This window comes from Diplotaxodon limnothrissa, linkage group LG22 (assembly GCF_057381915.1).
Source record: "Diplotaxodon limnothrissa isolate DT_005_m linkage group LG22, D_limnothrissa_male_GT1.1, whole genome shotgun sequence".
NCBI classification, from domain to species: domain Eukaryota; kingdom Metazoa; phylum Chordata; class Actinopteri; order Cichliformes; family Cichlidae; genus Diplotaxodon; species Diplotaxodon limnothrissa.
This window is the reverse complement of record NC_140616.1, coordinates 25,179,045-25,195,425: the sequence shown is the minus strand read 5'-3', so window position 1 is coordinate 25,195,425 and position 16,381 is coordinate 25,179,045. Positions and strand designations below refer to the sequence as shown.

Here is a 16,381-nt window from a genome sequence, read left to right as displayed (position 1 = left end):
AAGCGCACGTTGTGTCTACTGCTGGTGAAGCGTTTGTCAGGGGGGAGTGCATGTGTGTGCGTCGGGTAATCATGAAACGATTTATGACCTTTACTTTATCTGCAGTGTTGGGCAGATTAACCAGACACAGGCACACTCTGTACTTTCTCCTTCATTTATAGCCGTTGAGTTTCTTAGTTTTATTACAAATTAGTTAACAGTCTACATGAACATTTAAAAGAACAGAAATAGGAGCAAAACCCATTTCTCTTGTTGCTATGGTCAGAACTCTTTTTTTATTCTAAGCATCAGTTTTATTTTCATCACTTTTTGTAGCACATTTCTTCTCACTGAAACACTAAATCATTGCTTGAACCATAATCTAAACTGAATCACAAAGATTTTTAACTGACTATAACTGTTTTTTAATATCTATAGCTTATATTGATTGGCATTGGGTTTTACCCATGTCACAATTATGGGCAATCAGCAAAACACACAAACGCACAAAAAGCTGCAGTCTTTAAATTTGTGTTGTGTGTATTTAATCATTTTAGACTTTAGTACAGTGCTTAATCTCCTTTATCAGATGTTTTCTTTTGCTAACATAAGATAAACAGAATAATCTTATAATAAAATAATAATAATAATCTTACTATAATAAGGGTAGCATATGTATGTATATATGTCTGAACAAAATGTTAGACAGATATCGTGAAACGCATGGTAATTATTAACATTTATGTTTTTAAATGAGCGTCTATTATAAATCCAATTTCTTTGCTTTGCTTCTATATTAAGTTCATTTCATCATCCCTACAAATGTTACGTTTTCCCTTTGTGTTTGTATCATGTGCCATAATCAGCATTCATCTCCCGTGCAGAACTGAGACTGAAGACAAATTTGTATCCGGGGCTAAATTTTGTTTGAGTGAGCACTTATTAGTCACAACTAAGGAAATGAGGGCCACTGTGGTTTGGGCAGACAAGACCAAAGGGGAGATGACTGAACATAATGCAACCAAACCAAACACAGCACATCAAAATAAACCAGGGATCGGCAACCTTTCTGATGATGAGTGCCATCTAAAATTTCCTCAGAAGTCAATGTGCCATATGATTGCATTAGCAATGAATTTAATAACGCTCTATATTAAGTTACACGCTATATAGAACCACTTTATAGAATCACATTTGTTCGCAGATGTTTGCAGTTATCAGCTATTTTGAAACAAAAAAAGACACTTTTTATCCATAACAAGAACTCCATAACAGCAAATGAGCTGTACGACAGAAAATGCAATGCTATTTATGGTCTCCTCACAACAATGATAAGAAAAATAAACTGGGCCAATATGGCATGTTTGTTAGTACAGAGATACACATGTTAATGTCAGGTAGTGATGTCCAGCAGGTGAAAATGCAAGCACCATGAACACGCACAGCTATGGATTCCAGCTGCGTTCGTAGTTCTGCAAACTTTGACCCCCACAGAGAAGGGCAGGGCGATATGGCCAAAAATATTTATCACGATGTAGATTTGAAAATTTGCGATAACGATATAACTGACGATATAATTGACACGAAACAAAATACAACTCCACAACTTTATTAGTGGGAAAAAAACCCATCAATTTCTTCTTGTTTAAACAAGCAGCTGTTTATTTTAATGTGCATTACAGCCACACAAAATTGAACAGTGGTTATCCTGTTATATACATGGTTATGGATAACCATGTATATCCACAAAACTTAAGAGGTGCTTTGCAACAAAAGTGCAGTGTGCAAAATCAATAAGTCAAATAATAATATTGCACAAACTCTTGAGTAAAAACAAAACAAACAAAAACATAGATAAATTATGCTACATTTTCTACATTTCAAGTTTTAAGATTCTTTGTCAGAAACACTAACATGTTCACAGATGCGGGCTTAAGGGAGGACCTTTGACAAGTTACATCATTTCCACCTGTGCTGAACAACCTTTGAGATGCAGAGCTAGTTGCTGGAATGCAGAGGTATTCCCTAGCTAATCTGCTGATGTGGGGAAAGTTTACTGTGTGAACTTTCCACCACGAAAGAGGATCACACTCACTGTCTGCTGGTGGACTATTCACATAACTGCGCAGTTCAGATGATAACCTCTCTGCAGTTACCTCTATCTTGACACTAACTGGTCCCTTCAAAAAAAACTCCCGAGACTCTTCTTTGGCTTTTTAACAGCTCCCTGACTTGTTTGGTCTTCAGTAGATATATGAGGTGTTTCTGAAAAACCTGTGGCTGTGCTACCCTGGTGTGACACAAGATGCTCTAGTTCACTCATGACTTGAACTTTGATGGCTTCGCTTTCACTCTCACAGAAATATTCTGTATGAAACCGTGGATCGAGGAAAGAAGCCATGTTAACAAGCCTCTCTGTGACACTGTCTTTGTAGCTTTTGTTCATGTAATCAAGTATTGCTATTTTGATGTCTTTGGTCAGCTCAGTGTCACCTTCTTTTACTTTTAACATGTCATTGTTAAACATCTGAAGAACAGGCTTAACACATGAAATGGTTACATACTCTTCAGCAGAGAAAGCATCTGTAAACTCCAGGAGTGGACTCAATGCAGTGCTGACCAAGTCAAGCACTTCAATGTCTTGCCATGGCAACATGAGGTGCCTTGTGGTTTTATCAGCTGCTAAGACCTGTGTTATAGCTTTTTCATGTTCCAGCAGCCGTTGGATCATTCTCTGCTTTGAACCCCAACGAGTGCAACATTCAGTTATGAGTTTGTGTTCTGGTAGGCCCAGTTCCTTTTGGGCAGCCTGCAGAGCTTGCTGGCACTTCCAGCTGTGGCCAAAAGCAGCAACAATCTTCTTTCCCACTCCAACTGCCCATTTGATCCTTGGGTCCTTCACACTTCTTTCTAAAAGACATACATTTAAAAGGAAACACAGTTCATTACTCAACAGCAATATCAATGCGGTGTGGAATGTGTGACATTTAAGTTTTATGTATAACACACAATTATTTACACACACATATAGACACACATATTTATTAGGGGTGCAACGATACTCGTATCGATATTGAACCGTTCGATACAGTGCTTTCGGTTCGGTACGCATATGTATCGAACAATAAAATATTTTTAATTTATTTTATCAACTTTTCTTCTGACGATGCTGTCTGTGTTGAGCGCTCAGTGGATCTGCGTTCGACTACTCCGCCTAGACTGCACTGTCGAGTGCAGATCCACTGAGCGCAGCGCAAGCTAGCAAGACAGAAGCTAAGCTCGTTGCAACATGGCAACTACCTCAACGCTACCCGAAATTGAACCTCCCCCACCCTCATTCAGATCTGGCGTTTGGAACTATCTTGGTTTTCATGTGAAGCATGACCCTGATGGTAAGCGCGTCATGGACAAAAGTAAAACAGCATGTCGTATGTGCCACGCAATGCTCAATTTGTGGGAACTAGTGCGTTAGCGCAGTTAGCTTGTTAACGTGTTGACGCCGTCCAGCCCCAAGCACAGGGCGATCCGCGGTAACTTGTTAACGGAGATTTGCCGCGTTATGGCTTTAATGTCATTTTAACGAGATTAACGCTGACAGCACTAGTGGGAACACAACGAATATGACTGCACATTTACGCCGACATCATCCTAGTGCAAAGACAAGTGGAAGCAGACAAAAACGACAAGCATGCTACAAACTTTACCCGAGTCATTTAGATAGCCGTTAGCACATGATTCTCCTTATGGGGACCTGATATGTTTAATATGCTGCTGAAAGTATATGGGAATGGTTGGTGATATTAAAGTCCTGTTTGTGGCACATTAGTATATGTGAGGGGGCAAACTCCTCAAGATGGGTGGTGACCATGGTGGCCATTTAGAAGTCGGCCATCTTGGATACAACTTTTGTGTGACACATCAAACTTATTGGTAATGTCACAAGAAAAACAATGGTGTGCTTGGTTTCAACGCAACTTTATTCTTTCATGAGTTATTTACAAGTTTCTCTTTGTTCACAGCCATTGACACGTCGAAGAGGTTAACACGTGAGGAGCGGATCAAAATTGTGTTGATATCTGGTGAACGCAGTAACCGGGTCATTGCAGCAGATTTCAATGCAAGACACCCTACGAGACCACCCATCTGCCATGCTACAGTTAGCAAACTGCTTGCTAAGTTTCATGAAACTGGTTCAGTGTTGGATTTGCCAAAATGTGGATGCAAGAAAACTGTCACTAATGAAGAAACATCAGTGGCTGTCCTAGCTTCATTCAGAAAGAGCCCACAGCGTAACACTCGCCGCATGTCACTGGAGAGTGGCATTAGTCGAACATCCCTTCGGCGGATATTAGCTACTCACAAATGGCACCCTTATAAACTCCAGCTACTGCAGCATCTCAACGAGGATGACCCAGATCGGCGCACAGAATTTGCAGAATGGGCAAATCAAAAATTGGAACAGGACCCTCAGGTCACGCAGAAGATTTTGTTCAGTGATGAGGCAAACTTTTATGTGAATGGTGACGTTAACAAACAAACCCACCGCTATTGGTCTGACACTAACCCACATTGGATGGATCCCTCCAAGACTGTTGGAACAACAAAAGTGATGGTTTGGTGTGGTATGTGGGGTACAATGATAGTGGGTCCATTCTTCATCTATGGAAACCTCAAGGCCACTGGATATTTGAAATTTCTACACGATGATGCGTTTCCCTCTTTATGCCCGGAAGCCTGCATGTTCCCTGAGTTTTTCCAGCAAGATGGTGCACCACCACATTATGGGTGCCAGGTCCGAGCATTCCTAGATGAACAGTTTCCTGGAAAGTGTATTGGTCGTCGTGGGCCAGTTGAATGGCCCCCAAGGTCTCCTGATCTGACCCCCTTAGACTTTTATCTTTGGGGTCATCTGAAGGCAATTGTCTATGGTGTGAAGATACGAGATGTGCAGCACCTGAAACTACGGATACTGGATGCCTGTGCTGGCATTTCTCCTGCGGTGTTGCTATCAGTGTGTGAAGAGTGGGAGAAGAGCGTTGCATTGACAATCCAACACAATGGGCAGCATATTGAACACATTTTATAAGTGGTCAGTAGCTTGTAAATAACTCATGAAAGAATAAAGTTACGTTGAAACCAAGCACACCATTGTTTTTCTTGTGACATTACCAATAAGTTTGATGTGTCACATGGTCCTCTTCCTACTGAAAAAACAAAAGTTGTATCCAAGATGGCCGACTTCTAAATGGCCACCATGGTCACCACCCATCTTGAGGAGTGTGATGGCCAAACCCATGGCCACACTCTAAAGTCGGTAACTTTTGTATTTTCATTCTTCATTTGAACATAGTAATACATTTTAGTTGCCAATAACTTTATTGATTGGTTTGGATACATTTGTTCTATTTGTAAGCGCGCACATTTAGTTTACTTATGTATTCATACTACTTCATTTCTTTGCTTTCTGACTAACTTTTGTCTTTTTATTTCTTACCTGCCATCATCCCTGGGAGTTGCTGGACAAAAGATGGTAGCCAGGGTTTGAAACCATTAAATACAAAGGAAGCTAATTGGACCACACCACCACTTCCTGCTGAAGGGGGGAATGTGTGTTTTCTTTACTTTAAAAACAAAGTATTTGTATTTAATTAAATATTTGAGTTTAGGGTTTAATGGGGTTTTTTGATTTTCTTCTTTAGTGTTTAGTTTATTAATACTGCATCGTTTGTGATTTATGATTGTGTTTTGTTTGTTACCCCTCATGTGTCACAATGGTCTGATCAGCCATTATATATACCCTTGTATGTCATTTCATGCTTAGGTCAATTATGTGTGTTTGAGCAGTCATTTGCCTGAGTTCAGTTTTGTTTCTTTGACCTCTTTTATGAGCTCAACATTTATTACTTTTGTAAATATAATTTTTTGGGGTTAAATAAATGAAAATTATATTTTTCTAATAATTCCTGGGACTCCTCCTGTTTTTCAACTCGGTCCATCACAAGGAGTTTGCCCCCTGACATATACTAATGTGCCACAAACAGGACTTTAATATCACCAACCATTCCCATTTTATTACAGTGTATCCATATAAATGGCCCACCCTGTATATATATCTTGCAGCACAAGTACCCACATTCAGAGATCAATAACACAAACAGTATTATTACCATTTAAACTAATACAATAAGTGCTTAATCTGACGTTATAATTAACTTACCTATTGCAATGTGCAGGCGATGTCTGAAGCATGAAAGTCTGGTCCAGTTGTTGAGTGCAACGGCTTTCACAATGTTGGCCCCGTTGTCTGTCATCACACACACTTGTTTGAGCTGAGGAACTCTTTTAAGACTTTGGCTATATTTTCCCCAGTATGGTCCTCGGGGAAAAAAACTTGTTTCGAGGCACTTGTTTTGTAGCTTCCAGTCTTTGTCCACATAATGTATTGTGAGGCTCATGTAGGGGTCCGATGTTCGGCTTGACCACATGTCCGTGGTGGACGCACTCCACTGAAGATAACGCATTTGACACCTCAGTACTTTAGAGAAGTATTTCTTGGTGGGTAGCTTGTAGCGTGAATTGAACGTTTTAAGCATCTTTTTGAAACCTTCTCTTTCCACACTATGAATAGGCATCATGTCCCTGGCTAAACAATGTGTCACTGCATTAGTTAGTTCCCCCCAGCGTTTGCTAGTTTTGTCATAAGGCATGCAGCTATTTAAAGCTACGTTGATTGTTTGAGGCATTTTGTTGGGTAGATAGCTTGGACTGGGAGTACTGTAAGATGCTAGTTCAGATTTGCCGCTACCACTCCCCGGAGTGTCGGCCGCATGCGGCTTTTTAGTCTTTATTTTGCGGCTCTGGGTGGTTTGGGAAAATAAATTAGAAGTATTTAGCTGAAGTGTATTTTATTTGTGTTTAGTTCTTTTTTTAACTTGTACTTCTAAATTGGAAGATTATTGTGATTTTGAAATATAAAAATTTAATTATATCTTATTATCTTTTCATCGCTCAAAATAAGCGTCACACTCGCGGAAGCCGAAACGCCGTGCATTTATCGAGACTTTCGACCCCAGGTAGGCCAATTATGGATCTTCATATCCACATTATGTCAGCAGCTATTCTCCACCGTGAACTACGTTAAAAACAAACACCGCTCACGCCCCACAGATGACAGCTTACAGTCCTGCGTAAAGATGAAAGCCCCGATTTGCAGACGCTGTGCGCAGAGGTTCGGGACCATAAGTCTTATTGTAAACATATCACGACAGACCCGACGATGTTTGCATGAACATGCTTTTCAGCATCTCTTTATTGACCGCTTTTCACACACGGTTGCTGTACGCATACAGCCGGCTGTAGCTTTTCAGCTCACAGCCCGACACATACCAACACAACAGCATAGAGAGCACAGACTTTAAGGTGGCGAGGCGTGATTACGGGTGCCGCTCAGGTAGACCACGCCCCGCCACACACATTAACCAGGTAAAATACATATTTAGGCATAATTTTGCAAATATCTTTTTTTTTTTTTTTTTTTTTTAGCCGCATAGTGCTTTTTTCCAATTACTTTTTAAAAGTCAGGTCAAGGCTCCAAAAGCCCAAAGGCGATATAAGGGTGGCGGCTCACAACAGTTTTTGTTTGCTACATGGATCATTTTAGTTCAGCTGGGTGTCTTTACTTTTGTTATATTTCTTTAAGAGTTCAAAATGTGTTAATTACATAAATAAAATGTAATTTTCTCGGTAGCACTTCATGGATTTCATAAGCAACACTTTAGTTGCTCTGTGGATTCTTTTAAAAAGCAATTAAAAACTTTTCTTTTCAAACAAGCCTTTTGTTGATCTACGTATTTTATATTCTTTATTTACATTTGATCTTTTACATTGTGTATAATGTCTGTTGATTGTATTGTTTATTTTAATCTTTGTGTACAGCGCTTTGTGACTGCCTTTCTGTGAAAAGCGCTTAATAAACTTTACTTACTTACTTTAGTTGTTCATACAAAGAATAAAGGTAAAAAAAAACAATATATGCAGTGTTATCTTCATTTTAGATGTCAAAAAGTATTTGCGGCTCCCAGTGTTTTCTTTTGCGTGGAAACCGGGTCGAAGTGGCTCTTTGGGTGTTAAAGGTTGCAGACCCCTGCCATAGGCCATATATTACCCACGACTCACGTATAGACCCACTGAGAGAGCTAACCCAGTACACAGTTATACCCAACCACATGGCAGGAGAGTTAGCTTAGCTTAGCCTAGCGCCCGCTAGCGGCACAGACAGAAACATAGTAATTTCCCCCCTAACCTCAGTTACAGTCCCAAACACATCTTATTATCACATCCTCACACATCACAAACTTAACGTTGCTCATTAACGCACACTTTTCACGGAATGACCACTTCTCTGCTGGTAATCCGGAGCAGAAAAGCTCAGGTGCCTTGCCCACGTTTCTCCCTGCCCATAGTCTCTCTCATACAAAGCGGTAGGGTGACCTCTACTGGCCACTCTAAAAAAACTACAGGTGAACTAACAACTGAACAACAACCGTAACTACGGGGCCTTTTGTACAGCCGCCCCCAAATGTATGGAGTACATTTGCTCACAACAAAAGGCAACTTTACAAACAAAGTCACTATGATTGCCTTCTGTCTTCGTCCGGGAGGGCAGGCAGTGCCACCAGCCTCGCCACAGGTCGGGTGAAGGTCCTGTCTTTCACCTTGATGTCAGCAGACCTGATGTGCCCGTCTGCACCGGGGTGGACTTTGGAGATGCGACCCACGAGCCAGGAAGTGCGAGGCAGCTGAGGATCTACGATCATCACCACCAAACCTTCTGTGACATCCGCGGGGGATGACTGCCATTTCTGCCGCAGCTGCAGGCTTGGAAGGTACAGCCGGATGAATCGAGACCAGAAGTGGTCAGCCAGCACCTGCTGAACACTAACACCAAAAACTCCATCTCCGCATGGCGGAGGTTTCATCATGGTTTGGGGTTGCTTTGTCCCAGTTGCCTTGCAGCCATCGATACTGGTTTCATGACCAATTGTTATTGCTGGGTGCTATAATACTTCAATGAGCCAAAGAACACAGTGAAAAAGACGAGCTCTGATGAAGAGTGATGTACAAAACATTCCAGAAATACTGAGAAACTGAAACACTTTTACAAAACTCCTGCTGCTCATCGCAGAACTTTCACGAGCGGCTACTGAAAACATCTCATGGACGCTGCTAAAGAAAGTATAAGAGTTAATCAATTCAATATTTAGTAAGTCAAACATATGACATGATCGGTGTGCTCAGTGTGTTCAAATAATGACATGAAAAGCTCCGTTGTTTGTGCTAGTTTAGTCAGACAAAGTTTATCAATAGTTGTGCCTCAAGTTAGGATCAGTGCAGAAATTTCACAAACCTTTTCTTGGAACTGTACATCACAAGGTAGAAGTTTACAACAGTCCGCCTTAAAAACACAATAACCAAACAACACAAAAGGGGGCTGAATGGTAGCGAGGCCTGTATTCTTCGTTTTTTTCCAGCTTAAAAAAATCTAAGACATTATTACAGTGTGTAAAAATCTTACTTAATCCAAGGATTATTTACAAAATATTAAAATAAACCTCATGTATATAGAGGCACTCGGCACACCACAGGAAAATACAACATAAAGTGTCTGAGTAATATGCCGGGTTGCCACGTGACACCAAAGCATCTTCAGTTCATCTTTGCATTGATTGAATGAATGAATACCATTCTTCTGAAAGATTTAGTGACTGCAAAGCCATCACTCTAGGGAACGATGGTCAGGATTTGTCCCATAATTAGTCAATTGTCTGTATTAGACATACATGCGTGGTACATTTAAAATATCAAAAGAATAGTTATATATTCAACCACTGACTGGTTAACTTAACATTACTACTTTCTGTGGGTACAGGAGAAACATATCAGACCGGCTCACCCATTTTTTTTTCTTTGTGCACTCCATACAGATGCAATCTGAGAACATGTTAATTATTGAGCTTTAGATGCTTGTAAGCATATTTTATGAACAGAGCAGGTCAACCTGTTTCCTTCTGCCAAGATAAGCTAAGCAGCCATTGGGTGTCCTGTAGCCCTATAATAAATCTCCCAAAGTGCACAATCATGCAGAAACTAACTAACAACTTAAAAATACACATCTGTTTTTCAAAGATAATAGTCAGCAGTCGCAATCTTGTGCATAGAACACATCAATAAAAGCAAGTACACATCAGTCACATTAAACAATCAAGGCGACATCAACCTAGAACTTTGCTTTGCCGTTCATTTCTATTTTGGCTGAGATAGTGTCCACTGGGTGATCTTTGTAGCTTTTGTCCTTGCAGCACTTCCTCTGGAAAAATTTAAAGAGCGCAAAAATGGGGATGGCCAGACTGGGAATTCCAGCAAGGATAAAGATGATGGCATAGATCCAAGAGGGATAGGGACGTGCTTCCAGTATGGGAAAGCTCGCCTGTGATCGGGATCAACAAAAAAGTTACATTTTGCAGCACAAAACATCAAACTACATCTTTATTCCTGCAGTTACTGTATGTAAAAACTTGTTGTAAACTACTGTGAACAACAAACTTACCGCTTCCTCGTCCCACACCAGATAGGTTAAATCTTTGGTGACTTGGGTAACAAAGTAGAAAATTAGGATGAAGATCATAAGGAGTGGGCTAATCACTCTCCATGTTGCCTGCCAGAAAATATTGGGCTTGTGGCCAACCATAAATTCAATGTCCTTGTTGAACCTGTTTGAAAGCAATAAGAGGGAGACATACATACGTGTAAAAATCATCCATAAAAGGCAACCTTGTAGATTTTATTAGTTACAGTAAATAAAGCATCACATGTCACTGTTTGCTCAACTGGCTGATACCAAAGCAGACTGTAGTCTGTTATTTTTCTCTAAGCTAACTTTGAGTCCAAATTGACAACATTAAAAGATGTATATTACACCACCTTTTTTGCACCTTTTCTTCTAACTATTAGATAATTGTTATAAATAAGTCAACTTAACTGCTTTCATGTGCATGGTCAGAAACTCTAAGCCAAAAGTACATTTTACACATTCCTCCCCTTCCTGTTGCAACATTAAAACACACTTCTGCTGTGATGAGTTACATTATCTCTACTGCAAGGTCAGAAGGCAACGCTTTGTTTGAACTCTAACAAGAACTGTTGGTTGCCTCACTGAACACTGACCTTTTCTGCCTCTTATGAAAATACCAGGAAAGCGAACTTTCCCATAATGACAAGTACAAACATGATTCTGTTTAGATGGTCGGATGTTTGATAAAGTACCTAGAAGGTCATTACTTTGGAAGCTGACTCAATGATCACCTAAGGATGGGCACACTTACCTATCAATCCCATAGATGTAGATAACTGCAAACATTTCACAGAAACCGATGATTAGGAGGGGGATTGAGCCTGCAAAGTTGTCAAAAAGAGCTAGCCAGTAGTTCCCAGAGCGTAGGGTGAATATGAGCCCAAGAGCAAAGGATATTACGCAAGTAAGACCTGAAAAAACAACACAAGCAGGCGGTTACAATCATACCCAGTTTTCCATGGTGGTTATGAAGAAGTTCTCAATGTGAGAAAGTTACCAGTAAAAACTTCTTTAGGCCAAGTTTGAGGAAGAACTCTAAGGTCTTGAAGGGGAACCACCACTCCCTCAATGTTCCCAAACATAGTTGAAAGGCCGAGACAGAAGAGCATGATGAAAAAGAGGACTGCCCAGAGAGGTGAAACAGGCATCTTGATGATGGCCTCTGTGAAAACGATGAAGGCCAGGCCCGTTCCCTCCACACCCTGAAGCGGTACAGGGCAAATCTTTCAAGTTCTGAATCGATTTTGAATCATTTTTGTGACACTCAAACTGGGCAAATAATCAGGGAATTAACAGGATACAAAAAAATAAAGGCTCCACTGACCTGACTGAGTAAATTCTGAATGTCGCAGGTTTTTAAGGGCAAACCTTGGATGATATCTGGATTTGTCTGATTTAGGCTGGTCAGAACCTGATCGTAGTTCTCTATTGTGATGGAGGTTTCAGGGTAGTCAAAGGCATTGATGAGATGCAGGATGTTACTGAAAAAAAGTAAGAAAAAACTCATATGAGTCTATCTAGATACAAGTAAATCTCACTCTCTCATTTTTCCCCCTATTGTAATGTCATCTTTTGTGCAAACTGAAACTCACTCTCCCTGGCATTCATCAAATTTCTGCGTTGCCCTGAAACCGATGATGGAGTAGATCACCGTTGCAGAGTACACCGAGGTGCAGCCATTGATGATGGAGATGAGAACGGCGTCTTGCTCACAGTTGTTGCTGCAAGTAGATTTTAAAGGGACATAGCGTGAGGACACTTGCTGGACAGTGAGTTCCATTATGACTGTGTAATCAAGACCTTTACTCACTGAACAGAGTTGTAACTGGAGAAAGAGATGAGGCCCCCGAAAGCCAAGGAGAAGGAGTAGAAAACCTGAGCTCCTGCATCCAACCAAGTCTGTGGATTCATTAACTCATCCACCTAAAGAGAATCCAAAGATAAGCATTCTTATTGAGCTGTGAGCAGATTTCTGACCTATACAGAATTTTAAAACGGACACTTTCCCACCTCACTGGCTGTTGTTAGTTAATAATCTAAGAGGGTACACACAATGCACAATTGCACAATTGTCACCAGGTAATTTGGCTTTAAAGTGCCTATCTAGATTACTTATGTATTGGAATTTACAGTACTAACTGTGCTGCGTTTCAGCCTTCAGTATCAGCTTTTATATCAGCTTTTATCAGTCCTGTGATAAAGGTTTACTGCTCTCATGTTTCAGGCCTGGGTGTCTTAAAACGGCAAATAATAGCTTAAAGAAATAGGCTTGTATCTCTGTAAGTACACTTTCTAACAGTTATATAACCATATATTACTGTAATGTCTGTGCAATAAATATGAGCCTTCAGCCATCTAGCTTAGCTAAGCATGAAGAGTGGAAACAATGAGGTCCAGGTTTCACTGACGTTATTGAGTAATTCTCCACAGACGTTGTAAAACTGTACAAAAACCATAATGACAAATAAGTTCATCTTGTCCCTTCTGATTCTTGTGACATGTGATACATTGAACCCTTACATCTGGTGTGAAGAGGTACTTTATTCCCTCTGTAGAGCCTTTGAGAGTCAATCCTCTGATGAGGAAGATTGTGAGGACAAAATATGGGAGAGTGGAGGTGATGTAGACAGCCTGAAAAAAGAAAGATGGCACGTGTATATCTGAGCAAACCTACATGTAAAAATCACTTCCTTTTCTTAGACATTGTGATTTTTCAGACCTTGCCAGTAGTCTCAATGCCACGAATGCAGCACACATACAGCAGAGTCCAGGCAGCGAACAGGGCCAGCACCATCCACCACTGCAAACCTCCAGAGTCATCAATGGCTGCTGAAGTGTTCAGAGTCTCTCTGTACCAGAAGTAGTCAACAGTGGTGCTCCGTGCGCACTCAGCCACTAAACCTGCAAACGGCACAAGCAAGAGCAACTTGATGGCAGGCTAATCATCGCATAACGTTCTATTGTAACCTCTTGTTAGATGAAGGCACACCTGTGCTGTTAGCATTGAGAGGGCATTGGCTCCAAGGCAGAGGATCTTGAAAGGAGTTGAACAGGTACCACATGATCCAGGCCATGATGGTGTTGTAATACATACCGACCAAAAATGAGACAAGTAACGATGCAATGCCTGCAAAAGAATGAAGAAAGCAGTGGAAAAACTCACAGTGATTATCTGCTTAAGATGTGGGCCATGTTTGCTAGCTTATTTTAGCATGACAGCATAGTAAGTGCTATGTTTATATATGTTACATATGATATATGCTTGGCAGGAATTTGGTCTCATTATGGTGCTCAGTGTACACTTAAGTGATCCCAATATTGAGTGTTTTTTTCTAAATGCTTGGATAGGAATGATTACTCGGTCTGTATTTTGTATTAAAACCTAGCTTGAGTAACCGTTGCTGCAAAAGCAAACCTAATGGAAGAACAGCAGAATCAATTCCATCCTCTAAAAACTCTAAATTAGTTAATACATGAGATATTTAGCCATTACGGGAATTATAACTTATTGCTGTCTGTGGAGCCATTTTGCCAACATAGACACAATAAAACACAAAGATACGAAGGCGCACACACCCACACACATGCATGTTTTTTTTTGTACACACCAACTCCAGTCAGGTAAGGGTTGATTGCTCTCCACACTCCCACGCTGCCTTTTCTCAGGCGCTGACCAATGGCAAACTCTAAGTGCAGCAGCGGGATTCCCTCCAGAACCAACAGGATAAGGAACGGGATCATAAACGCTCCTAAAAGCACAACATTAACATTCATAATGAATTAGCAAAGTGGTGAGATTTTCACTTTATTAGACACTTTAACAAAGGAAACTAAGCACAAAGATACTTGTAAACTGTGAAAAGCAGCTTTTTATTAGCTAAACTAGGAACTGTACAAACCAAGAATAAGACTCACACATTACCGTTCCCATAGCATTTATCTCAAGAAAGACTTTATTTTTTTGAGTTTCATTAAATAGAAATAAAATTCAATAAAAATCTAGTCAGCATCTATATCTGATTATTTATGGTGAATAAAACGGGCATTTCCATAATTCATACTGTGGGGTTCTTTGTGTTGATACAACATGTCTGCATGCTTTGTCCTATCACTTGGTTGTAACCTTTTAACAAAAGCATTTCTCAAATGGTATAATTTCTTTCTAATCACTAAAATCCATAGTGTCCTTTTGTTAGCAAAAACAAAGTAAATCCACTGATATTTTCTTTTGTGGCATCTAGTCTATATTCAAATATCTTTCACATCTACTGCCCCACACGTCCCTGCATACCTCCTCCATGGCTTTGACACAGGTACGGGAACCTCCAGACGTTACCGAGTCCCACGCAGAAGCCCACGCAGGTGAGGAGGTACTGGGCTTTGTTGTCCCATTTGGGCCTGTCCCCAGCCTCCTCGGTTTCCATCCTTTCCAAATCTTCATGAGATGGGATTCGGTCATCCAGTCCTGGGTTTGGTAATTTCAGCTTCATGGTGGCTTGCTGTAAACCTCCTCCGTGCAAAAAAGAAATTGGAAATAAGAGCTTCTGTGTCTCTCTTTAATAAGAAGTTCTGTTACTTTTGTAAATTTTTAAGCAACTGAGAGGATTCAGAAGTAAACCTCCTCTGTGGTCTCCGAGGACTATCTCTCTCTCTCTCCTCCCTCTCTCTGAGTCCTTTATCCCTACTGTGTGTCCAGGTGAGGGACACTGAGGCATTTACTGTGACCCGTTGCACCTAACTTGTGGTTATCAGTCACTTGTCTTAACCTGTGTTATATTATATGATGTCAGCAACTTTAAGCGGAAAAAGGTGCAACCTTGTTCTTAGTGGTTAATACATTACACGAGATGCTGCCAATAACCCTTTCCCTGGGCGAAGAGTGATTGGGTGAATTCTAATAACGGAAATGATACAATATAAACCTCTATCTTTACCATCGGGTCACGTTTTTGTAATCCCTGATAAACTAGATGGCTTATTTCTTGCTACAATAAGAACATTATTCGGTCTGTGAAAGCTCATTTGTGACTTATTTTAAATGATAACCATTAAAGTATTTTTAAAATGATCACAGAGTTGTGGAAGTGATTTTTTTCTCTAAGTTTATACCATGTTTACCTCACAGTATGATTGTCAAGTAGTTCACGGCCCTTGTAAACCTTATCAGTGTTGCTCTCTAACGTAATAACTAACTAATGAAAGGCTGGCATCAACATTTACGGAGTGGTGCATTTCCACTATCAATGTAACTGGCAGTCACACTCAGGGAGTAAAGTGGGACTTGGCTAAATAATGGGTGGAGTTTGGAAAGTGTCACTAAAGAAAATCATCAGATTAACCCTTGTGTTGTCCTCGGGTCATTTTTGACCCTAAAAGAACTCTTTTTTTTACCATGTTGTGGAAAGGAATGACCAGTAGAACAATGCACATATTGTCCTCTAATATAATGAGGAGGAAGAATCAACGATCAGGAGGATCCAGGATTAGAAGATAAAGAAAATATTGCCAATATTTAGACCACATGCTACACAGCAAAATCTCCAGTGTTAAATTAACACTAGAGAGTGTCTATATGGGTCCACACCTCTGAGTGTTAAATACAACACTGTTGAGTGTTAAATTAACACTTTTGACAGTGTTATATGTTTAAAAGTAACCTAGTCAGTTTTAAAGATTAACAATGGCTAACACTGAGCAGTGCTGATTTTCTAACACTGGAAAATAACTCAAAATGTTAGAAATATTCCAGTGTTAGAAAATCAGCACTACTCA

General features: G+C 40.3%; 1 protein-coding gene across 1 annotated transcript; it reads right to left on the bottom strand.

The window, feature by feature from the left end:
• Positions 1–10,255: 10,255 nt before the first annotated feature.
• Positions 10,256–15,099, bottom strand: LOC146609999 (sodium-dependent neutral amino acid transporter B(0)AT1-like). The gene is made up of 12 exons (XM_085346789.1): positions 14,901–15,099; positions 14,218–14,358; positions 13,599–13,736; positions 13,329–13,510; positions 13,130–13,240; positions 12,420–12,532; positions 12,202–12,330; positions 11,934–12,090; positions 11,607–11,811; positions 11,361–11,520; positions 10,586–10,748; positions 10,256–10,465 (listed from the first exon to the last, which is right to left on the bottom strand). Exons 1-12 carry the CDS (start codon positions 15,097–15,099, stop codon positions 10,256–10,258), a joined length of 1,908 nt encoding a protein of 635 aa, XP_085202915.1.
• Positions 15,100–16,381: the final 1,282 nt, after the last annotated feature.